This window comes from Octodon degus, unplaced genomic scaffold, assembly GCF_000260255.1.
Source record: "Octodon degus isolate 3935 unplaced genomic scaffold, OctDeg1.0 scaffold00010, whole genome shotgun sequence".
NCBI lineage: Eukaryota > Metazoa > Chordata > Mammalia > Rodentia > Octodontidae > Octodon > Octodon degus.
This window is the reverse complement of record NW_004524586.1, coordinates 17,605,666-17,630,434: the sequence shown is the minus strand read 5'-3', so window position 1 is coordinate 17,630,434 and position 24,769 is coordinate 17,605,666. Positions and strand designations below refer to the sequence as shown.

The window sequence follows — 24,769 nt, the reverse complement described above, 5'->3', positions numbered from 1 at the left end:
TATATATATCCTAGTTGTCTCACAACTGGCAAGTAAAACACCAGGAGGGGTTACTTTTACTTTGACAATTCTGTAGCCTGAAAATTCCCTTCTTGTAGAAGCCTGTTGTTCATGTCACGGCTACATTCTCAGGGTGAATCGCACTAAGCCAATTTATCAACCTTGACAGGAGAAGTCAAAAGTTATCTGCCTCGTGAAAGCTCTCTGGGAAGTACTCTTTAGACACCTGCTTTTCTGATCGGAAATGAGGCGGCCAGAGAAAGTAGCTGTAATGGGGGTGGATCCAGAGGGGTGGCAGGTCACAGTCCCTACTGCTTCAGGGCCTGTGCTGCCTCTTGTTAACTTCTGATGTGTCCGTCTTAATCTCCTGGTTTCTGAGCTTGAGGGCTGCTGATTGTGGAAGAAGGAGGAGCAATGGAGGCGAAAGGGTGAGGCAGCAGGCAGCTGCTGCGAGTCGCTCCGAGCAGACACGAGCGTATGATGGAAAAGCCAGTCTGCAGGCTGTGGGGCATGGGAAGCCACACAGGTCTCTCTCCTTAAATTGATTGGGACAAACCAGAACAAAACAAAGCTCACATTGTCCACAGGTAACACACGTTCAGAGGATGAAGGACTGACTGACTGGCTTTGGGAAGTGGATCGTTGATGCTCTGCCCTCCGTTGGTTTCTTCTGCAGAAGAGATAGAGTGTTACTCCCAACAGGGGAAGTCACAGGTTGACAGGTCTGGTGGCTGGAACCCCGGGCCTGCGCACACAGCTTGGAGGAGAGGGTACCTGGAGGACACCTGGGTACCTCATCTCTCAGCACTGCACTAAGCTCAGTACCCACATCTACCGAGCCTCAGGGCACAAGCACTACCACTCACTTACCCCAGCTGAGGGTGAGCAAGTGGTAAGCCCAAACCCAAACCTAACATCTGAGACATGTCTGCTACCAGTGCTGATAAGAAAAAGATGTTTCTTCTTCTCACTAGGCATTTTCACTTTGGCTATTTTAAATTCCGGACTGCAACTGCCTTGTACATCTTCATGCTTAGAAACGTCGCTAATATGATACAGAATGCATTATAATTGCAACCAAAATGTAGCAATCTTTAATCTGTAAAACCGCAAGTACAAGGAAACTTGAGAGCCAAATGGCTCAAGAGGGAAAGGAATAATCAAGTGGTTAAATATCATCCCTTTATTTAATCCGGATATGGTGTTAAAAAGGCAGGAGGCTCTGGTCCGTTCTGGAAGGGCCAAGTTTTCTCTAGCTCAGGAACAATATGGACTCAGGAGCACAACCGAGCAACCAAACCTCCACCAACTAAACACACAGACACGCTGCTCAGGCAGCCGGGAACCGTGCTGCTGTTGTTAAGTTTTAGCTCCTGAAAGGTTTTTCTAATTGTTTCTCTCGAAAGTCAGCCGAGGCCAGGCAGCAGACTCAGAGCGGGACACAGCCGCTCTCCAGAGAAGAGAAGCTGGGGGAGTGTCACTTTATCACTCTCTGCAACTACTGTGATGGTCTTTTTGAAGTCCCTCAGTCTTCTGAGTCCAGAGCCCATTGTACCCCCTCCTAGTCTCTGTAGGGCCACAAGCCCCACCCATACGGATGCCCTCTTCCTTCCCAAGCGAGGGCTAGGAGTAAGAAGATGCGGAGGGCACAGGAGGGGCGGACTTTGGGCAGCCACATTTCAAATCAAAACTGCTAGGATCAGCATCAGAAATGGCTTTAGGTCTTTTCACAACTGTGCCTGTGAACAAAAGCTTGTATTCCCCCCACACAACATTCACAGGCAACCAGGTGGACAGCTGCATGGGGCAGGTGGCGGCAGGTGTCTGCACCCTCAGGCACGGGCCTCCCCTACAGGGGCGAGGCAAGAAGCAGTGCCCCTCCAGGTCAACTGTTGGCTTTCTCTTGCCCCCAGGTGAGGATGCAGGAATACAGATACTGAAGCACATCATTGCTTATTTGACGCCCTGCTGTGGACTGGGAATGTGGTAGATATTCTCTCTCATTGATTGATAGCCTATTTCACAGATGAAGAGACTGGGGCAACCTGCAGTTGGTCACCTTACCAGGGTGATGTGTTTCCAGAGATGAATCAAACACACAGACTTTGCCAGACTGACCTGACCAGAAGGCTGTGCTTTTTTTATTCAACTAGAGGATGGGGAGGGTTGTCAGGCTCCCCCCTGGGGCGGGGCCTCAGGCAGCTCTGGCACAGGCGGCTGTGCTAGAGGGATGGGCATTGGTGGAGGAGGTGGGCAGCTGCCTGGGGAGGTAGCTGCAGGTTCCCTGGAGCCTGCTGCAAATAAAAGCAAATCCTGAGGTCCACCTCCCTCCCTTCCAGTGTATCTCGAAGCACTCCCCTAAAGACTTTTGAGTAAGGCTCAGGCTTAGGATTTATTCAACATACCTGAGGTCAAGTGTGAGCCTGTAAGGGAGTCTGAGAGCCTCTTCAGACCCCATTGAGCTACAGGTTGGGGAAACAGGAACCATCTCAGGAGCAGAGTGATGGGAGAGAAGTAGACCTGACCCACTCGCTGTGCTGCCCCATGTGCACAGAGCGGAAAACTGAGGACAATGGCTCGAAGATAGTGTGGATCCTGGTAAAGGTGACAGGGCAAGGCGGCCTCATGCCATTCTGGGACCACAGAGTGGATGGGCACCTAGTGGGCCTTCCGGAGAGGGTGCAGGAGGCTATGGGAGTCACAGGCCAGGAGCGAGTGTTCAGAGCATGCTTAACAATTTCAACTGTTCACACCAAATGCCTGGGACACAGTATGGTGCCAGCTGCAGCAATTATAACTCATGGCCTTAACACATGAACTTTGACCTCTGCATAGCTCCCTGGAAACCAATTAAAATACAAATATAATTTCCTAGAAAGCTTAATGAAAAGATACCAACGGAGCCCTGTCAGTTGAGAGGTGCCCAGGAGGCTTCTAGATGTTACCAGCTTTTCATTTTGGTGCTGTGATTCTGTTTCCACTGGAGCCAAATCCTGCAAAGCAAAGAATTCAAGGGCAGAGGACATAGCATCCACATTGAATGGTGGCCCTGAGATGGCTAGCAGCTTTGTATTATATGAGAGGTTCAGCTTCGTTAAAAGATAGCTCCTGGGCATGGTGGCACATGTCTATGATCCCAACACTTAGCCTGAAGCAGGAGGATAGAAAGTTTGAGACCAGTCTAGGTAACTTAGCAAGAGCCCTGTCTCAAATAAAAACATAAAGAAGGCTGAGCACATAGCTCAATGTGAAGTCCACAGGCTCAATTCCTAGTACTACAGAAAGAAAAGAGAGGGAAAGTAAGGAGAAGAAAGGTGGCTGCTGGGTGGCTCACCTAGGACTGCACTGTTGCAAATGTAAACCCAGTCCCAAGCACAGCGAAGGATACTTCGTGGGCCTGAGATAGCGCAACCCTTTCTCCTGCTCTAGCCAGCAGACCTGCACTGACCACACTGGTTCTTAGTGCAGAATTTCCAATGTGTACAGGGAAGATGCTTCTAAAAACATATAGAAAAAGTGGTCTTGGCAGAGACCACCTCAACAGGGCTGGAATCTACCTGTGGCCTGTGCTGGCCTCCCTGAATGACTGATGCTGGTGTTGTCTCCAGGGCCGCATGGAACGCAGGAGTGGTGGAAGAGCTGTGCCCCCTCTGCACCCAAGGCCTGGTAGCCAGAGGCTCCTCGGCTCTCAGGTGTCTAGCAAGGACAAAGAATGGGCCACAGGCTGATTTCCAGAGTCCTCCCTGACCAGCTGGGGCCTCTGACTCTCAGTGTTCTCCCCTGTAAGGTGGAGGTGACTGTGTCTGCTCTCTCTCCTCAGTGCTGTGGTGGTGACATGAGAAAGGAGAGGTCGAAGTTCTCCGTGAAGTGTAGAGTGGCCTAACAGAGTGATGGAGTGCCATTCTTACTCCTTATGGCTTTAGATATTGTAGTCTTTCTCTGTCTCCTCTTGCTTTAAGCAAATCAAACAAAGGCTACTGGGAGAAGTTCCCAAGGGAAGGACTCCTGTCCCCTTGCTTCCCAGCAGGAGTGTGTGTAGAAAAGCCGTAGCTGCAGCTTCCTATCCATCTGGGTTTCCTTATCAACTGTACTGTATCTATTCTTCTAAGTTATTATAAATCCACTGGAGACTGATGTGGGGCAATGGTAATGATTCAACTACTAGATTTAGTATAGAAAACAGTGGCCTCAGTCTTACATGAAATATGAAGAGAAAGCCCATTCTTCATATGTCTAAGTGTATCATAATTTCACCCATCCATTCATCTACTCATGTAATCATCATCATGTGTCTACCCACTCACTTATCCATGCATGCATACATCCACTCACCCAGTACATTATACACCCCTCCACCAACCATTCACTATTATCCATTTACCTACCACCTACCTCATCTTCTATTCAACTACCCACCAACCCATTCATTCACTCACTCACTCACTCACTCACTCACTCACTCACTCACCCATCTATTCATCCACCCATGCGTCCTTTCAGTCAAGAAGTATTTGTTGAGCTCTGCTAATCCCAAGCACTCTTCTAGGTGCTAGGGATTTAGCAATGGACAGAATAGGAAATCCTGACCTTGTGCAGCTTAATGTGGGTCTTTCTGGATACTGCAGTTGCAGACAAGCTCAGAGGTGACCTTCGACCTCACCTTGCAGCCTCTGTGCCTCCTCGTGGGGAGAGGAGGAAGTGCCGGGAGTGTATGTGCATGAGGGGGCACAGAGGGATTGGCAGAATTTCAGCCGTAATGTTTTCACATATGTTCTACCACACGTAAAGGCTGAGTAAATGAGCCAATGACAGGAAATAATTCTCTGCAATTTCAATGAGGTCTGTAGAATTGATTTTAAAACAGGGCTGTCTTCTGCCACCCAGAAATTGCACAGGGACACTGCTTTGTTCTTTCACATCCTCACATGACACCTAACCATGGAATGGTCTGTGTCACATGATAGGCACACTAGGAGACAACTCAGTCTTAGGTGCTGGGGCTTATACTTGGTAATTTTGAAATAATAGGTAGGCGTTTTTGAAATTTCTGAGCTCTGGTTCCCTTCTCTTTAACATCATACCCACCTCACTAAGCTTCCTGATGACACAGAAGCACAAATGCACCCCTCCAAGGTTGGAGTCAAGTTTGCCTGTCTTCTCCGGGAACTGGATATTGAAGGAGAAGCCATACATGGAGGCACATACCTATAACCCTAGCACTCTGAGAGGCCGAGCCTGGAGGACTGCAAGTTGTAACCCAGCCTAGACAATTTAGCAAAAATCTGTCTCAAAAAGAAAAGCCCAATATGGTGGCGCATGCCTGTAATCCCAGCACTCAGGAGTCTGAGGCATGGGGATAGCCATGAGTTCAAGGTCAGCCTGAACTACATAGGAGGAGACCCTCTCTCCAGAAAGGGGGTTATGGATTTAGCCTTGAGTTCAAAGTACTGGGGCAGAAGCAACAACACCACCCACACAGGGGGTGTTTGCTTTGCCTCTGTTTTGTGTACAGTTTCAGAGAGGAAGACGATTCTGCCATGCACAGAGGCAATGAAATTTAGTATTCTAACTACATTGTTTTTTTTGTTTTTTTGTGTTTTTCTTGCAGAACCGGGGATTGAACTCAGACCCTTGCGCTTGCCAGGCAAGTGCTTATTCTACTGAGCCATCTCCCCAGCTCTCTAACTACATTATAGACAAATCTCTTTATTTCTGCATGAACAATGTCTTATTTTAGGCAGAGGAAGCAGGGGCATGCTCCCCATTGACGTGCCCTTCCTGGACTGTTTCTCAGAGTCCTAATTCATTCCCTCCTAATTCATTCCCCCACCTATGATGATGTCAGGGTGTAGCTGCCTAAAGGACTCTGGCTAGATAATTACATTGATCCTGACCAGCAGTGTCTTCATCTTAGTTCAGTCCTCATTTCACAGTTGTTCCTTCTCTTTTTTTCTTTTTAATGATTTCCAATTCCCCTCTAACCATTTAAGGAAATAAAGATTTTATGAAACTTTTCATTGTGGAAAAAAAAACAACCCATCACCTTCATCCAAGAAGCTGATATGGGAGAAATGATTTCCTCCAGTTCTATCTGGGTAAATCTCTTTATGATCCATGCATTTCATGATTTCAGACAGCTCCTCCAAGTTCAAAATAGGGTGAATTTCAGTGATGGGTATTCTGCATCGATCTTACGGAAGCAGTTCCACAGAGGGCAGACTTTTCTAGATGCGTGTCCATCAATCCCTGCTATATCCAAAGCTTGAGGAACTTTTCACTGAAAATTGCTGTGTGTTTCATTCCCCTGGAACGCATTTGCAGGCAAAGGCCTTCTCGAAGAGAAACCTAGCATTAGCACAGCAGGAGCTGGGGATTTGCAGGGAGCGGCTTGCCTACCCTCTGCATGATTCCTAGGAGATCAGCTCAGTCTGGACTTTGTTGCTCTGAGTCTTCTCTGACCCCCTCCCTACTTCCCCGCCATGGCTCCCCATTTACAAGGCATTATTGATCACTTTCTAAAAGGCATGTAAAGGTACTGCAGTTACATTCTGCAGTTTCTCCTTATCTTTTAGTAGAGGCCCACATTGACGCAGAGGGGAGATGCTGTGCTACCAGCACTGTGGGGATGATAGATCTTGTGCTCTGGGGTGAGATTCCAGCACCCGAAGTGAGTTCTAGCAGGGTCCTGCCCTTCCCAGCCTCTACCTGTATCCCATGAGGGTGCAATCATTGAACCAAAGATCCTGCCTTTTGTTTCTCTGGCCCTGACCTGCTCCCTGCATCTAGCTAGGGGTCGATGCACTGTGACTCCTGGCTGAGCAGATGGTGGCTTGGAGCTAGTCGGTGGCCACTGCTCTTCTACCAGCCCCACTTCCTGTGTGAGCCTGTCCTGCATCCCAGGCATGGTAGATGTCATCTCAGCTGTCATTAGAGAAAGTTGAGCTCAGGTGATGGCCAGCAGCATCAGTGGCTTATCCAGATGTGTTGTGTGTCCAAACAGTGGTGTAGCCTGGGGTGGGACAGGAATGTATCCTGAATTGAATTAGGTGGGATTGAATAAACCAATTACACTTTTTTGTTTTTGACTCAGGCTGCCTGAAGGGCAGGTCTGGTAAGGCAGGTGGAGCTGGGGATCGAACTCCGGAGTCCTGCTCCTGACTGCCTTTGCACGAGCAGGCACTTAAACAACTGAGCTAAGGGCAGGCCCCCACACAAATTTCAGGGGCAGTGGATTGGCACGGCTTTTTTCTTCAATGGAGATATTTGATTTTGACGTGGGGGTTTCATTCCTTATAGTGAATCATTCACACCTCTGCGGAGCAGGGAGTACCCCTCACTTGCTTATCTTTTCAGTCAGTGTCGTGCTCTGTCCTCCACTCCTGGTGGGAAGCTGTGGACACCTTCTGCGCTTAGAATCCATTTGCTAGTTTGAACTAAACAAGCAGAAAAGCCCAGGTTCAAGCCGCAGGGTAAGCGTCAGTGTGAACATGGTGGCAGCAGATCATTTCCGAAGACACAAAAGAAGGGGGAGGTGCTTTGGGGTGGCCTTTTGGAAGAGTCGCTAAAGGACATCTCCGGCAGGCGTGGGAAAGGGAAGCTGACACAGAAGAATATTTTCACATCAAGTGAACAAGACCCGACAGCTGGACGCGTAAGCGTATGTGTGATCCACCGCTCCGGGACTGACGCGGGATCCTGCCTCTTCACGGTTTCCAAATGCCTATTAATTATACTTTAAAATACAATAACAATTTAAATGCCAGTACTGTTTTCTTTTACAGAAAGCCTCTTTATTTGGCAACTCCGGTGGCTCAGCTGCTACACAGTCTCCTTCAAAATGAGGAAACTTGACAAAACATATCATATTCTGGCGTGAGTGGAAATTCCTCAGGGATTTCCCACTATGCTCGAGGTTCAAACCTGTGCTCCTGTGGGGGACACCGGGCTTCACTTGACCTGGCGCCAGTTCGTGTCCGCGCAGCAGCACCCAGCAGCACCCTCCTCTGACTGCCAGTGTCCCGCCCCCTGGAAGCAGGGCTGCTCCGGGCCCTCCAAGAACAGGCGTGTCTGTTTTTGCTGAACGCGCTACTTCTGGCCTCTCCACCGGCTCTCTGCCCTTTTCCGTCCAGACTTTTCTCAGCTTCCACTTCCTAGTTTTGATCCTTTTACCCTCTTTGCTTGCTTCCTGCACAGCAGTCCTTCCAGCTTGCACTTTTTTATCTGCTCTTTTCCCAGTCTATCTGCTCCACTATCACACATGCTCCGTGAGGGCAAGCTACGCACCGCTCTGCTCATGGACCTTTCCCTAATACCTATCTAGGAGCGCAGTGTGCACAAGAGTTAAGTCAGTGCGTGGCACATTCACCACCTTCCCCTGAGGAGCTGACCCTAGTACCTCACCTCTACTTTTTTTATATTAATTTTATTGACAAAGAAGTAGCAACAAGACAGTTTCAAAACAGGTTAGTAGGACAGTTACAATAATTAATACATTGCATATTGTTGTCTTTGTAATAGTTATTCATAATACAGGATGCAGACATGATATCTTGTCTAAACACTATTAGTTCAAAACTTTCTTCTCATTGAACTAAGAGAAAGTAGCTGTATATCTATCCTATTGTGTGTGTGTATGTGTATGTATGTATATATATGTATATTTACTACAAAATGATCCTTCATTTATATCCCTTTTTGTTTAGCTTTGTCAGAGATAGGCATTCCATTGCTATTCATATATTGTAGGTGTGTGAATTCAGCACAATAATCCAATATAGTCCAGTAGTCCATAATTGTAGTGGGTTATGTGTAGGATGGGTAATATCAGAAATTGTTGACTTGAGCTGTTTACAGCTCAGCATATTAATATGGCTTTACTTTTTATACCTCATTTTTATACGTTTCTGTTGGATGGTTAAGACCAAGATAAAGCAAGACCTATATAACAAGAAATGTAACTTTTGTATCTGACAAGGTCAGTCAAATCCCCTCAGGATTTACCCTGAAAGCCTGTATTGCAGTTTGCAGATCCTTTGTCAGTGTCAGCCATGTGGATGAGTCATGGCCATTGCTTGGCCAGTGTGCTCTCTGTGAAAGCCTGAGAGAGTGTTTTCTCTCCATGTGACTCTCCTTAGGCACACTCTACATCATTGATCACTTTCTTCTGTGGTCCCCAAATCTCCTTGATCAGAAAATTTGGGAAACCTCACCTCTACTTTTCACAGAACATTTTCTGCAAAAAAATTAAAAAATAATGAAAGATTAATTTTTTTAATGCAAACACTTGCTTTTTCTTAACCCTAGAAAGTGATATTTACTATTATGCTAAATATTCCTTGCCTTTAAAAGTGTTCATATCATTCACAATTTTCTTTTCCTGTTAATGTAGCATACTCAGTCCTCAGTCCTGTAAGACTGAGTGCTCCAAGAAGCTCATTAATGGGCAGACTCCACTGAATTTAACTCCCACACCAGCCCTAGATGCAACATTTGCCAAAGAAAAATTTCCAAGACAGGTCTTCCAAGTTAACTATCCAGAGACACAAAGCACACACTCTCATACACACTCAAAGACTCTCAGTAATTAATGATATAACTCATGAGGAAATCTGCTGTGCTGATCCTGCAACAGAAGTCATGAAACCTGAATTCAGAGGACTCTATTCTAGGTCTGTAGCCTTTCATATACACTTTATCAGTGTGGGCAGTTGGTTAATGTTCCTACAGTTAGGATTCTGGGATGCTTGAGAAAGAAAAATCAGGACTACGAGGGGATATATTCCTCTACTTTAAAGCACTCAGAGTACTTGGTTCTGTTTGATTTTGAGACTTTAACAGTGAACCAGTCACTGATTCATCTCTTTCTGAGTCACCTTTGAGGCTAAGACTTCAACTGATACACATTTTCAATACCTGGCGCCCATGGCTGAATCAGTAGTGAAAGCAGAAGCCAGAAGGAAAGTTGCTGTTTGGATGTGGGTTGGTCTAAAAGGAGCGACTCTCATGAAGCTGGACACATTGCCAAGTGATAGTTACATTTTACTGGAAGGCTTTCCCAGCAAGCAGGAGTAGGAATTCGGAACAAGTCTTTAACTTTTTGATTGTTCTGATGTCCCTGTGAACTCCATGATAGTAGCACTGCCTTGCACTGGGGGAGTGATTTATAATTTCCCAGTTTCCTGGGGACAGCACGAGGCAAGGGTGCCACCATCTACGATAGTGCTGGAGCAGCCTGGGAAATTCCGCCATGAATGACGGATGGCAGGGGGTTGCTGGGGCTTCCTGGCCGCCTCCTCACTGTGCACTTGTGTGATTAATTCACCCACTTGCTTAGGAAGTTGCTTTCCATCTGAGAAAATTAAAAACACCACTCTGGACAGGAATGTGGGGTCATAAATGAGGACCAAATAGAAAAGATTTACTCAAAAGCACAAGCTCAGCAAAAGAGAAAGCTTAGAAATTGCTAATAAGGTATAAATCAAATAAAGGCTATTAGCAATCCCCTCTAAGGGGGAGAAAGGGCCTTTTAAATGTTTTGTTGAGCTCTTAACAATGCCATTTCAACCTGAGGTGTTCGAATATCTGCAGGGTAATTTGGCTTGCCATTCAGCACCTCTGTGAAGATTTGCCAACTCTAAGGGCTTTGCATAAATGACATAGAGTACTGCAAAGCCTGTCTCTAGGATCATGGTTTTTAAGACCATAGGGTTTTTCTTATCTGTGTATTCCTCACAACTGTGAGTACAGAAATCACAAGTACTTATTTAATACATGAGCCAATAAGTGGTTGGGAGGATGGATGGGTGGGTGGATAAACACAGACCCACTGATTTTATAGATGAGGCCCCCCAGTAAGGGTCAGAGAGGTTGCTCATTGGCCTGTATTGCTAAAGACAACTGGATCAGAATTTCAACTACCATGCTTCTCCAGTTCAATCTAGTGTTCCAGAGGCAGGTTTTCCTTGCTTCCAATTGTTTCTGTTATCAAGAATTAAAAAGCATTAATAATATTGATTGGCAAGATGGTCTTGGTCCCTGGGAATCACTTCTGGTGCCTATGTGTGAGTGCATATATTTTTTCCCACTGGATTATCAGGAAAAATAGGTGCACAGTACGTTTGTTGTGGCCACTTTATGAGTTCAACAAGAATGAGAAAGCACAAAGAGACTTAAGTTGTGGGCCAGCCCCTACCAGCTGCTGCCGACCCCTGCCATGTCAGACACAGATGCCTCTGGAAGGGCCCAGGCCAACCTCACATCCTAAGAAGAAGTGCCTTGCCTGGGATGTCCAGTGATTGTTCTGCCTCTATTTATACATTTTAATGACAAAGAGCACATTGTGTTTCAGGGCAGCCTGTCTCCCTTTTGGAGAATTCCACTTAGTATCCAGAGCTTTGCAATATTCCACTTCCTGTTGGCATTGGCCTCAGATGTTTTCACTTTGGGCATAGGTCCTTGGTTTCCATCCTCATGGACTCAGAGACCAGCTTCCCTCAGCAAGGTTTGTGACTGTACTGAATTATGCCTGAGACAGATTCGTGAGTGGAAAAAATAACTTGGGAGGCTCTGTGCTAATGGTGGTGATGGACACTAGTGAGTGGTCACTTGAGGTAAGATACATCACCAGTGCTCCCAGGAGGTGACAGTGACCTGAAGTGGGCTGTGTGGTAGGTACTGTTCAGTCTTTGTTACAGCAGCATGGAACGCTGTTTGGTTTCATGTCCTGGAAAGCATCTGGGAAGAGGCCCCCTGGCCACTGCTTGCCAAAGCACAGCAATCTATAACAATCCTTCTGTCTGGGGACTTTTAATCGCTTTTATGGGTGCTCACTTCATGCCATGCTGTTCCCTTGGAGTAAGGCTTTGCAGAGGCCAGTCTTCGGGCCACCCAGATGCCACCTACTTCTTGTTCCCTGTGTCTCCTTTCTGCAAACATGGAGAGTAGGCCTGACTTGGAAAGTTCCATGAGGTAAGTATCTAAAAGCTCTCAAGTTTTTATATAAGAAATAGGCATTGCATTTTGTATATATTTTCCCTTACTACTGAGAATCTCTCTAAATTAGCACATCATTCCAGTTTGGGATAGGTCCTTCCCGGGATAAGAGCACAACTGAATCCCTGGCTGCTACAGGTTGGATTACTTTCTTTCTCATCCAAGGGATCCAGTGCGATGAACTTTCCTTTTTCTGATAGAAGCAGTTCTACAGTTTCAGATGGGCATTAAGCAAGGAAGGACAACCTGATTTACAGAAGCAGAACAAACTTTTCTCTAAATCTCTAAAACCTAGTAAGGCGACATGATGTTAGGCTGGGATATGACAAATTCTCAAGCTACCACTGCACTTTAAACATGCCCCAGAGTCAGCTGTGAGTGAGGAGACACCTATCCTCCATCCCCTTCGGACCCAGGGTCCTCCTGACACCGCCCAGTGGGTTTGTGAGGCCTTCTAGAGGTCATGATCTCTAAAAGAAGACAGCATCTGTCCCTATCAGGGAAGGGGACCACCCTTACGCCATGGGGCCTTGGAAGCTGACCATGCATGACCCTGCGGAGTGGCATGCCTTACCCTTGCTACTTGGCAAGGAGTCTCTTTTTGAAAGTTTTCATGGAGACTCTGACGACAAAAAAATTAGGGGGAAGGTTTTGTTTTTGCTCAGATGTTGCCTGAGACATACTCCACACAGTGCACAGCTCTCAAGGCTGCGGGAACCTTGGTACTTGCCCAGTGGAAGGGTTCATGATGCAGCCTCCTTTGTCGGCAGCTGTCCTGCAGCTGCAGCCCCTCTCCAGAGTGTCGTGGTTCATCCCGAAGTTGTGTCCTAGCTCATGTGCCAGGGTCACGGCCGCACCAAGGGGGCTGTCTGAATGGTCCTCAAAGAAAACACAAGAGCACAAACATATAGTTCACATCCCTCAGTCTGGTTTGCCCCTGTCCTCCCTGCTTCGTGGATATTTACCTGTTGCTAACACTTGACCAAGTTAGATTTCCTATGAAGAACTGGCATAGATCAGTTATCTACTTTGAAGTTAAAAAATGGACATAATGCATTAAGTTTATTTGGATTTTCTTTTGCTGAGGACTCTATGTTATGTCCTTATATATGAAATGACTGTGGCAGTCATGTCCACCACGCATCCTTCCATCTCTCACAAAACAGCGTCCCACTGAATGAAGAAGAAAGTTGTTCTCTGTCATAGGAAGAAGAAAAAGCTCCCAGGAAATCCAAGAACCGTTTTACTCCCCGTCGGGACCATGCCCTGTGACATTCAAATAAGCCCTGCGAAGTTCTGATGGATCCTGCCTCTTCCTGTTGATTTGGAGGAGGGGAATACTTGGAGTGTTCATGGTCACTGACAATAAAAGCTGGACACGTGGAGGACTGAGTGTAAAGACTCATGATTCAGTTCAGATGATTATTCAATTATATCTAATTCTCGCTAGGCTTTTGGGTTTTCTGGTTGGCTATGGAAATGGGTGGCATCCTGACTCTCAGACAGTACTGCTGTGGTTCATATAAACTTTTGCTGGGCTCTGGGAGGTGTTTTCTCTATCCAATGAGCACTGCTGGCCACCACTAACTTAATGAGGTGCTTGAGTGGTGTGACTCAACAGATACTTAGGAATTCACCAAAAGATGTTGGTATATGCCCTCAACTAAAATTTGTTAATTAGTGGATGTGATTACAGAAATTGCACCACTGAATGGCATTTCTTTTCCTTTTTTTGAGACAGGGTCTCTCCATGAAGCTCAGGCTGGCCTTATACTCACTTTATAGCCCCGACTGCTCTTGAGCTCACAATAGTCTTCCTGCCTCAGTCTCCCAAGTTCTGGGACTACAGGCATGTGCCACCATGCCTGGTCTGGAAAGGCATTTTTAAACAGGCCTGTGTACAACAGACCAAAGAGGGTAACATGCTTCAATCTTGTTTTGTGCTGTACAGGAAAGGGGTTTCCCCCCAAAGCATCCAGGAAATACTGTGATGTTGTATTTCAGAGCGATTGTTATTCCTGACATAGTCTTTGTGGGGTCTCTGCCTAATGTGTGTGCATGTAGGCTCTTACAGATCTGTTGGTGGTATTTATGGCTGCAGCGATCTCCCTCATAAGCCCACAGTCTATGAAAAAGAATGGCATGTTTTTCGTAGAACAGATGAAATTCCGAATAAATTATTTTGCTTAGATTATACAGTTTCCTGCTGTAGAAAACCTTACAAATATGTTTCAGGAAATCAAGTCTTAAAATAACACACACTGGAGAAGAGAATGTGGTTAATCTAAGAATACCGAGTTTAGCATGTTTTGACATAAAATTCTAGGGATTTGTTCTTAAAGAGTACTTCTGTATCACTGAATATCAGTTTTTAAACGACCAAGTGACGTTACACTCATTTACACATAAGTGATTAGAAACACAGTCTCTTAAGAGACCCAGATAGTTTTATTTATTTATTTTTGTATCTTAGGGAAGGGTCTGCAGGGTGTTCAGGGTCTCACTACTAGATCAGACTCATAGTGATCCGCCTGTTTACAGCCTCCCAAGAGCTGGGATTACAGGCGCATGCCACCACGCCCAGTCTCAATTGCCATCTCAGCTGGCACAGCAGGCCAGGGGATCAAACCCCAGCCTGCCATGCCTGCTTGCAGGCCCTTTAATCCACTGAGCTATTTGGCTGGCCCTTATGTTTTTAACAAGGAAAAAAGCCAATATTTTTATTTATGGCATTATTTCCAAATCAAGGCTTTTTTTTTTTTTTTGAACAGTTCAATATAGAGGCATGGCTTTAATATAACTAAAATTAAAGGAAAAAAGTAGAGAAATGTGACTAGAAACAGTATTTTGAATTTTATGAAGATTCCTTGCCACTTTCTTCCCTTTCTCTTAGCTTTGACCTTGTTAGTCACATGTACCAGAAGTCTCACAAATGAATTCTGTTCCAGGAGAGTGTTCGTTAGGTTGGACTCTTTTGTAAGTCTGGTGAAGTGTCTTATATACCTGTGCCGCACAGATGTAGTGCGGATGGCTTTGTGCTTCCCAGCAGTCCCCTCCCCACCCCCACTGCTTTTTCTCTTGCTTCCTGACATCCTGGGCCCTGCCTGCACTCTGCACTGGAGGACACTATCCCACGTACAGGAAGCACACGAGCGTGGCAGCGTCTGGCAGACACGTGAGCTACTTCTGAGATGTGCTCCCACCTGTATCTCTGAAAGTTCACAACTCAAACATTTATAAGGCAGAGACTTACTGTAGCACTCAAAACTTTCACTTCAGAGATACGATAAGAGAAAGCATAGAAAATTCGATCTTGTGAAGACGTTGATTCTGCTGTTTTCATGAAATTCATAGAAATTGGAGATGCTGTGTGCATTATTCACCCTATTTGATACTTCTCTTGTGTGTGGAATAAGGAAGGAATTTGTCTAAGGATAATGTTCACTGCTCTCATATTGGTAAGACATTTCTTTATAATTCACTTTGATTTTGACTTGATTTTAATGGCATTGCAAATGGAATTGTTTCATATTTCTCACATTGTTTTTCAAACAGTTTTTTTAAAAAATGTTTTCCTACATACATTTAAAGAAGGAATCTTGATAAAATGGTTCTGTGGAAGGAACAAGGGCTGAAGCCCAAGAAAGCCACGTAACGTGCTCAGATGGGCTGTAGGGTCGCTTCAGCTCTGCACAGAAGCAGGAGCTTACGAAGAACTCAGCTCCAGCTCTCAAAATAAATTTATGCCAGTTTTAAGTGGCAAAGTCAGTAGCAACTAACCATGGAACCATGAAACTGAAAATTATCCCCTCTTAAAATTTTATAGGCCACTCTGTAAAAATACAGTTGTCATCTAACTTGAAATTAGCCTGGCACCAACAAAAACCAAACTTTCCAATGGCTTCCATGGTGGCGATCACCTCCGGGGCTTTCCTCTTGAAAGGAAACCAGGGGGCGTATTCAAGCCAGCAGCCCAGGAAGTGGGTGCAGTCCCCTTCCCTCCAAAAGCCTACCCATTGAGTTCATGCTTACGTTAATTACCAACCACTGCACCCAAAGAAGAGGAAAATGTTTATATGCACTAAGAAGATTAGATTAGGCAGAATGTGGAGAGAAAATAACAGTCAGCAGAACATAACTCCTTTCACTCTTCACTACAACTGAACATTCACAAACATTCTGTCTGAAAGATGTGGAGGAACCCACCGTTTCCTGGGAGGGCAAAGCTGTGTTTGTTTAATAGAGGAGGAGGAAAGACTTGGGGGAGACTCCCTGTCTGAGTGCTGGTTTGGGAAATGCTAGATTTTTCAGAGCAGAGACAGTAGCGTGAAAAACCCTTCTTGAACAATCTGAGGGGCTGCAGTAGGAGCCCCCTGTTGGGCAGCCTATCAAGGCTCCCTCCTTCTTAAAATCATAAGAAACCCCAAATATTCTTCCCATCTTGTTTCCTTTTACAAACATATATAGGCCATATATGACAAAGTTACCCTTGTAAAGCAATAAACCCAAGGTCTCTGCCTTCCAAGAATAAGGTTATTTTAGAGACAAATGGTACACTGGCCAGAAGGTATGTGAAGCATTTGCAGTAGTAGAGTTAAAAACCTCAGATTTTTGGCTGTTGGGCCCAGGCAGAACCATCAGAAAATTACTTGAACAGTAACATTTGGTCAGACCACAGTTCATCCAAAAAGCTGAGTGATAAGGGCAACCCCAAAGCCCAGGCGCATCCCAGCACTAGGAGGAATCTGTGGATTGGAATGTTTTGACCAAAAGTTCTAGCAGCAAAGTTTTCACCATAAAAAGGGATGATTTTCCCCCACTGGAGTTTTGAAATTTAATTTTTTAACACACTCACCATGTCTGTATACAATTTATATTTTCTAAATGATCTCTAAAATACTGGGGCCAATATAAGATTACAAACATGGCTAGGATAGGGACAGAGTTAAGTATAAGGAACCTTAAAAGAACTCATTTTACAACCTCTGACAAGAGTAGGGATTTCCTGGGGGACCATTCCCAACAAGCCCACTCTACGGTGTCCTCAGCTTACCATGACAACTCCTCCAGACTGTTCTGCGGTGCACATACTCATGATTGGTGCCATGCCAATGGTGGTCCCTTGAAAATAAACCCCACTAGGAAACAAAAAGAAAGACTTCAGTATCACCTGCAATGGATGCATTTCCTGATATTTCAAATTTTACGCGTGTGCCAGCAACCGTATATGCAAACAGCCGCATGAGGGCATGTTTACATGTGATTTTTAGCTTTTCCTCTTTACATTTTATTTCCAGGTGCATCACGGTCCTATGATCCTTGTAGACTTTCGTTGTCTAGACTCAGACAGTAGCCAGTTATCACTTCGCTTTTATAGGTCATGGCTTGTCTATTTCCTGATAGGGGGAACTGCTACTTGCAAATGATATTTGCTGACAGAGAGACCAAAGCCAGATACTGAGAATTGTTGTTGGTAAGGAAATACATTAGGTGCATTAGTACGTTTCTGTCCTATCTAAATTTTGCTTTCCTTTCTAACCCACTGCAGTCCTGTTAGAGATCTGCACACCTTCAAAAGGTCCTGCCAATATAGCTTGTCAAGTTGAAATAGGTAGAAAAGGGAGTGTTGGTCCTAGAGCCGGGGTAGAATAAGTAAGTGCCTACAACACCTCGGCACCCAGGCGGAAGCTTCTGGAAGGGGCTTGAAGCTTCCGATCAGGCTTCCTCCCTTCTGAAATCTTAATCTGCTTATGAATCTAATGCTATGAGGGACACGTCTAATGAAGATGCTTTTAAATCCAGTCATTATATGTTTTGACTCTCCTTTTGAGGAATCGATTGATTTACTTTTGCTATACATGATATACACATATAGACAATGTGAATATTGTTTGAAAAATCAGATATTATAGCTGTCATCAGTTGGACAGAAACAGTAAGTATATACAAACCTCTATCTGTCTATCTGTCTGTCTATCTGTCTATCATCTATCTACCCATCCCACTACAGGAATCTGTTGGTATTCATGAGGAATTGGTTCCAAGTCCCCTTCCCCCCCATAAAAGGCTATAGATGCTCAAGTTCATTATATAAAATGATAATATATTTGCGTATAACCTACAAATACCCTCCCATATAATTTTAAAAATCTCTAGATTACTTATAATACCTAATGCAATGTAAATGTGATGTAAATAGTTGTTATGCTGTATTATTTAGGGAATAATGACAAAAGAGCCTAAACATGTTCAGTACAGATGTGGTTTTTTCATGCATATTTTCTGTCTGAGCAAATTCGTAGATATAGAACCCTCAGAAGATACAGAGGGTTGCATATTTTCAGCACTAAGGATTTCAGGATTTGTGTTTACATTCTATATAAACCATATGAATAGATAGAACTGCATATGTCTATAAGTAATAAGGTTATAGAAGATGTTAATTTATTTCCAGATGTTAAAATTGGACAGATTCCAGTGGGGGGAAAATCAAAACAAAAACACTTGGACTCAAAATATATGAAATGTATTTTAATAATTCAAAACTAATCAATGCATAAAATATGAGGCAACCACAAATACCCAAGGAAGGAAACCCCCCACCATGAAAATAACCAAAATAGATGACTAGGGGGTGCCAGCAGCCTTAGAGCAGATATAGACAGTTTCTAATGTGAGAACGAAATTTCCATAGATGTTCAATAAACCAGATCTGACTTGCCAAAGAAAGTGCCCTTTGACCCTGAAGCTTTGCTTCCACGATGTGAACTACATGACCACAAAAGACTCATGATACAAAGTGCTTAAAGATTCAAATGAACAACTGCCACTCTTGGAAACATCTACTTTGTACCAATTCAGACTATAATAAGAATATTCTCTTCTTTGAATGATAAAGGTGTTATAAGATCCCACCATAATTATGTTATGTTAGAGCTACGTTTTCCTTCATTTTTATTAACTTCTCAACATTTGCTATCTCTTGAAATTTTCTGGATTTCTGTTTGCTCAGTAGACTGACAACTGTCCAGAGCAAGGAATGTAAAGGCTGGTCATCACTGAGCTTCGCACCTCTACAGCAGAGTCTGTTTCCTACACAGTGGCCAGGAGGTTCTGATTAAAGACAGGACACAAAGTCATGTGCTCTGCTGTGGGGACTGTGACCCAGGGAGCCAGAGAACAACAGTTCAGAAGAGAGTGGAGAGCTTTTGTCCTCCAGGCATCTGACAATAGTCAACCAAATGTCTTGTCCTGAAGTCTTATATAAGCATGTAGTTTTCATTGATAATATGTAAAAGGGGCCTTATAAAACAAATAGCCTACAGGGACAATTTTATAGCAAGACTAAGGGCAGAAAGTTGGTATAGGGGAAAATGTCCAAGTTACGGAAGAAGGCAAGGCTACTTCTGCAGAGAGACAGGCTTCCCAGGGTGCAAGGGGCCTTGCCTAATAGACCTGGATTCCAGATCAGGATGGTGATGCCCTCATGGGAGCTGCTTACCCTGCAGAAAGGACTGGAGCTTTGGGGCTGTGCAGGAGCAGCTAAGAGGAGAGGTTGTGCAGAGGATGCGATTTATTTAAGCAAAAGAAAGTCAGAAAAACCTACCTGATAAGCTGTGCATTGTCATGGGATTTTCGAGGTAGAAGCTTCATCTTCCTCCAGTCCAGAAACTCATGGAGGCTGGTGAATGGGTCCTGACTAATGGAGCACTTGTCTATGTCGTTCCATACTTCCACACCGACCAACACTATTCGGATGTTCAGTGATCTGTAAAACTGAGGAAAGCAGGCCTTCTTGATGTATCACATTCACAAGAACTTAAAAATCTGAACAGATTGCATTACTTGAAATTCATTGGCATGGCGAGAGCACCATCTTTGTGTCTTCATTCACATGACGTTAAAATTCAAAAATATTTGAAGTTCTTGACTCAAGGTGATGCAATAACCTGATTCTCAACTGTTTACCGATGAGATACTACAGTTATTAGCCTTTTTACTATTTTCTGTCTCTGTACAAAACACATTTCAGATGATTCATTGGTGATTTACATGTGCACATCGATGTACATTACAGCTAAAACCTGCTAGTTAATATCCACCGAAAGAAAAACAATGAGTGGATTAGGATCTTTTAGACACTTCTGCCAAGGACAATAATTTGTTCATCTTAAGCAAAATGTTCTGCCTATGAGGTACTGCAAATGAATCCGTATTAATTTTTCATCAAGGACTCAGCTTTGGCTGACACTATCATATTCTGTCACCCATAATCAATGTAGGAGGTTTTAATTAAATGAACAAGTCAAAGTCCTTCAGGATACTAACGGCATGAATGGAGCCCTTCTTCAGGAACGTGAAGGAGTCTTCTCCCCACTGCCAGAGTTAGCTCGGCACTGGGGAGGAGCGAAGAGCTGCTAAATGAAGCCTTCTTGAGACCAAGCTCCAGGCGCATGAAGGAAGCTACTCTTCTTACCCCTCTTCTTACCCCACCTTTAGGTCATCGTGACTCAACCTACAGCCTATATTTTCCAGGAGATTGTCTTGAGTCAGGAGGGAAAGACAAGTGTTCCAGGGGCTGTGGGGTGGTTTTCATCTCGCTTAAATCTAGTTGGGCAACACGAGCAGTTGGAGCAGAGGCATGCACTTCCCGTTGTTCCTCACTACTTCACTGCTCCATGTACATCACACTGATAGGGACATGGCTCTGCAAGCACACTGGGGGGAGAGCGGCATAGGGTTACCTGTACTTTTTTTTTTAATGCCACTGATGAATGAAGGAACATGCATGACAACATCCTCATCTTCTGAGACCCCACGTAGCCGAGGAGAAAACTGTAGGCTAGAAGTAGCAGCCTGAGCCGTGGCCAAACTCTAAGTTCTGTTTGTAGCTGCTGGAAGCATCTGGCCAGCAAGTAACAAAAACCATAGAAGCTGCACATGTGAGAGTTAAGCACCATTCCAGTGCAGTAAGTTAAAGTTCAAGAAACTCCCCAAAGATGAACATCTGACCCCAGATTCTAGCCCGTGGAAGGCAGCTCGTCTTTTGCTGGCTGGCCGCTACACTCGTATGGATGGTGAGCACTGGGTCAGCAGAAGATTACACTGATCTCAGGGATCCAACTTGGTTTCAAACTGATAACAATTACATTAATAATTTAATGAGGCAATTACATAACCAGAATGCTGCCCAATCGTATGTTTTTAATCAAGAACTGCTTGACCTGAGGTATCTACTTGGAAGCTCCTTCTGCCAGGCATCGCAGGCAAAATTAAGTTCTTGGACCGCCTTGAATGCTGCATGCACACGTTTGGCTGGGCCTTTGTGAGATGACATTTTCAGCTGTGTCCTATACAAAGGTGACAGTGGTCAGAAAGCAGACATGAAGGCAGTCCCATGCTGAAGCTTCCATCGGCTTGCTAAGAGACATTTTCAGGGCCAGATACCTTGAGAGGGCTCCAAAATTGTCATCCGAGGACACTGCTTTGCAGTGAGAACAGGAACTAAGTTCGTCAAGGGGCTAATTTGTCATTGTTTGGCAGTGCCAGCTTTGTTGCTTATTAATCAGGGAGATTTTTAGAATAATGAAGGGGTTTGCAATTCCAAGTACGAGCACTCTCAAACCATGTCCCAGAACAGATGCCATAGTAAGCAGAATATAACACACAGCCCCTCCCCAGGTTAGTAAGTTGGTGCTATCAGTTAACTGCACATGTGCTAAACTCACATGAAGCCATCATTGGCTCATGGTCCCTTTATGCTGGCTCGGTATATTCTTCCATGGTTGCCTGTGAATTCCTTTCAGTTACTGTCAGGAACAATGAACACTGCTAACAAATACTAAATGCTATTATACTCCTGGTTGCTTCATGCTAAGGTACTTTTGTAACTCAGCTCATTCCTCATAATGATTTTATGAGTTGCAAACTGTAATTGCTCCCACTCTAAAGTCAAGGGCATTGAGACTGGGAGGAGGGGTCAGATAAATCACTGGGTCATAACTGCATGGCGGAGCTTGGACACAGGTCAAGCCACTGTGATGCCTTGCTCTGAACTACTAAGCAACATGCCACACTAGGCAGATGCTGAGACTCCTATGACCTCAGGCCCAGAGAGCAGCTCACAGGCTTTGGCAGGACAAATGGGACTTGGCAGCTGCCTGCCTGGCTTAGGAATCCCAGAATATGCATGGGCCTGCTGAGTCATTTACACAATAGTCACACAGTTTGCTCAGCTCTTGCTGTAGATTAGGCTTGGCATACACAGAATACAAAATTTAGGATGTCCTTGCTCTTGTTTACCTATAGGAGACCCCTCAGGGGCTTATGGCACAGGACACTTCACCATTATTCCAGTTAATTGTCATATAATGCCCTGCCAAGCATTGGTGCAAACAGGAAATCCAAGGATGCTCTTTTGGAGGGACCAAGGAAGACTTCTGGAAGGAGTGGATCTGAAATACAGGGATGGCATTCAGAGCTGCACCTTTCAGATAATGGGCTTAGGATGAGAGGGGAAGAAGATGTCATAGGAGCAGAATGCCCAAAGAAATCCAATGTGCAGAAGATAGGTCCTTTCACACTGCTTTCCTGTGTTAGCTTTTTATCAATGGGATGCAATAGCCAAGAAAAGCAATTTAGAGGAGGAAAGGTCCGTCTTAGTCCATGGTTGGTTGTTTCATTGCTTTGGCAGAATGGCTGCAGAAGAGGGTGGAGGAGGAAGAAAGCTGCTCCCCTCACAGCAGCCAGAAAGCAGAGTGGGAAACACGGAGCCAGAAGGGAAGGGGCTAGGGACAGCATGGAGCCCCCAAGGCCACGCCTCCATGATCTGTTCCCTTCACTATGTCTTTACTTCCTCATCTCATCACTTCCCAATAATGCCATCAAATGATCTCATTAATGGGTTAGCCCATTGATAAAATTAGAGTCTTCTGGACAAATCACTTCCCAAAAGCCTATCAGCTAACAACAAAGTCTTCAACACAGTGAGCCCTTTGGGGGAGCTATGATGGATCTCAATCACCATAGTCAATGAACTTGAGCCCCCCAAAATTCCCAGCAGATGTAAACTTATGGATAAGTAAGGGGGATGAGCTACAGTGAAGGCTTAACGTGTCACAGCTAGCGGTCACTTTATTCATGAGTACATACTCTTCTGGCTGTGTTTTCATCAGCACTGGGAGAGAATGCCTGGAAGTTTGGCCTAAAGGCATAAGTATCAAACATGTGTTTTTCTTTCCACTTACAGGGGCTTTCCTGAATGTTTCACAATGTCACCTTTGTCACTCAAACACTTCTGTATCTTCGCCATGCTGGTATGGCCTTCCCACTCTCCAGGCCAATACAGCTAAGTAGCTGTAAATTTAGAAGGGCCCAGCAGAGCCAGGCCAGCAAATAAGGAAGTGCCCACTGGACAGCCGCTGCCTTCTGGGCCTAGACTCCCACAGGTAGAATTGCAAAACTGAAATTTGGAGCGCAGCGCATAGAACCAGGCTCATCCATCAGCAGCCTTAGATACAGCGAGTCTGCCAAGGAGCCTGGCTATCTCCTGCCGGGTCTCTGGGGGCTGCTGGGTATGGATGGCAATGTCAGAGCCAGACACATCAGTGTGCTCAGCGAGTTGTCTGTGTACCCACCGGGAACATGAAAAAAATCAGGCTGGCACACCTGATCGAGTCCATCTGGAGTTTTCTTTAATTTCCAGTGCAAGTTATTAACAATCCCCTAATTGCTCATTTTTGGTTTTGCACACTGAAGCAGGATATAACCTATAAAATTATGCAGAGACAGATAAACACAGAGGGCTGAAGCAGTTTAACAAAGGGGTATCAGCAATTTCCAGGTTGGTGATAATGTAGTTCATCATTCCTTGAGATTTCCGAGGCTTGAGAATATTGCATGTTCTCTTCCTTCTGGATAGTCTGAGGATAGCTTCAGGCCTTCCAGGCAACAGTATGTCTTGCTGACCATGGTGAAGTGGCCTGTGCTTGTGACTCAGGCATCTAAATCTTCCACCTGTCCATCACTGCTTCTTAGATTTGCTTTACGTTTGAATCACTGGACAACCTTGGACAATATTCAACCCCCTCTAGCCAATAGGGTCAGAATCCTTGGGCTGAGAGCTGGAGACTGGTATTTCATAATAAATCACATAAGGAAATATACAAAACTCCCTAGTGGATTTAAATGACTAGCCTGGACTGTGATCCAGCATTTATTTTTATGTTGCCTTTGACAGAGATTCTGATCTGATCGGCTTTGAATCGGTCTTGGCTATGGATGTGGCTCAGGGTCCTCTGCTGACTCATTCTTTACCCTCCCTGTCAAAAGAACTGATTGGTTACCAGGATTCTTCTGCATGTGCTTGACCTTAGGTGGGACACAGTTTAATGTGCAAAGAGTTACTGCTGAGAATACATTAACAGGCATGGTGCAATTGCAACTTGCCTTAGAGGTCTGGTGGACAAGCATAATATCGTCCCACAATATTGGTAGCTATCTGTATATTCCTGAATTTCAAAAAGTTCCTCCCAGCCACAGCCTCCAAGTGCTGAGTCCAGAGCTCAACTACTCAGACCCACAAAAACCCCTTCTCACTCCTGCACTCCTGGGGTCCAAATATCATCTACCTGACACTCTGCCACCACTTGGAGTCATGGTCATGTGGGCTCCTACTCTTTCCCAGCCTCTGCTTGGTCACAGGTTTCCAGACTCATGGCAAGTAGTGGAAATGTAGGCTAAGAGCCCTTGCTTGGGTCAGAGAGAGAGAGAGAGAGAG

The 24,769-nt window shown here is 45.0% G+C and overlaps 1 protein-coding gene across 1 annotated transcript in view; it reads right to left on the bottom strand.

Annotated features, from left to right (window-relative positions):
- Adam12 (ADAM metallopeptidase domain 12) overlaps positions 1–24,769 on the bottom strand; it is a 330,777-nt gene that overhangs the window by 56,479 nt on the left and 249,529 nt on the right. The window contains exons 9-11 of the mRNA XM_023709048.1: positions 19,598–19,767; positions 17,045–17,129; positions 12,722–12,870 (exon numbers count right to left, since the gene is read on the bottom strand). Of these exons, the coding sequence (XP_023564816.1) occupies positions 12,722–12,870; positions 17,045–17,129; positions 19,598–19,767 (404 nt within the window). The remainder of the gene's footprint in view (positions 1–12,721; positions 12,871–17,044; positions 17,130–19,597; positions 19,768–24,769) is intronic.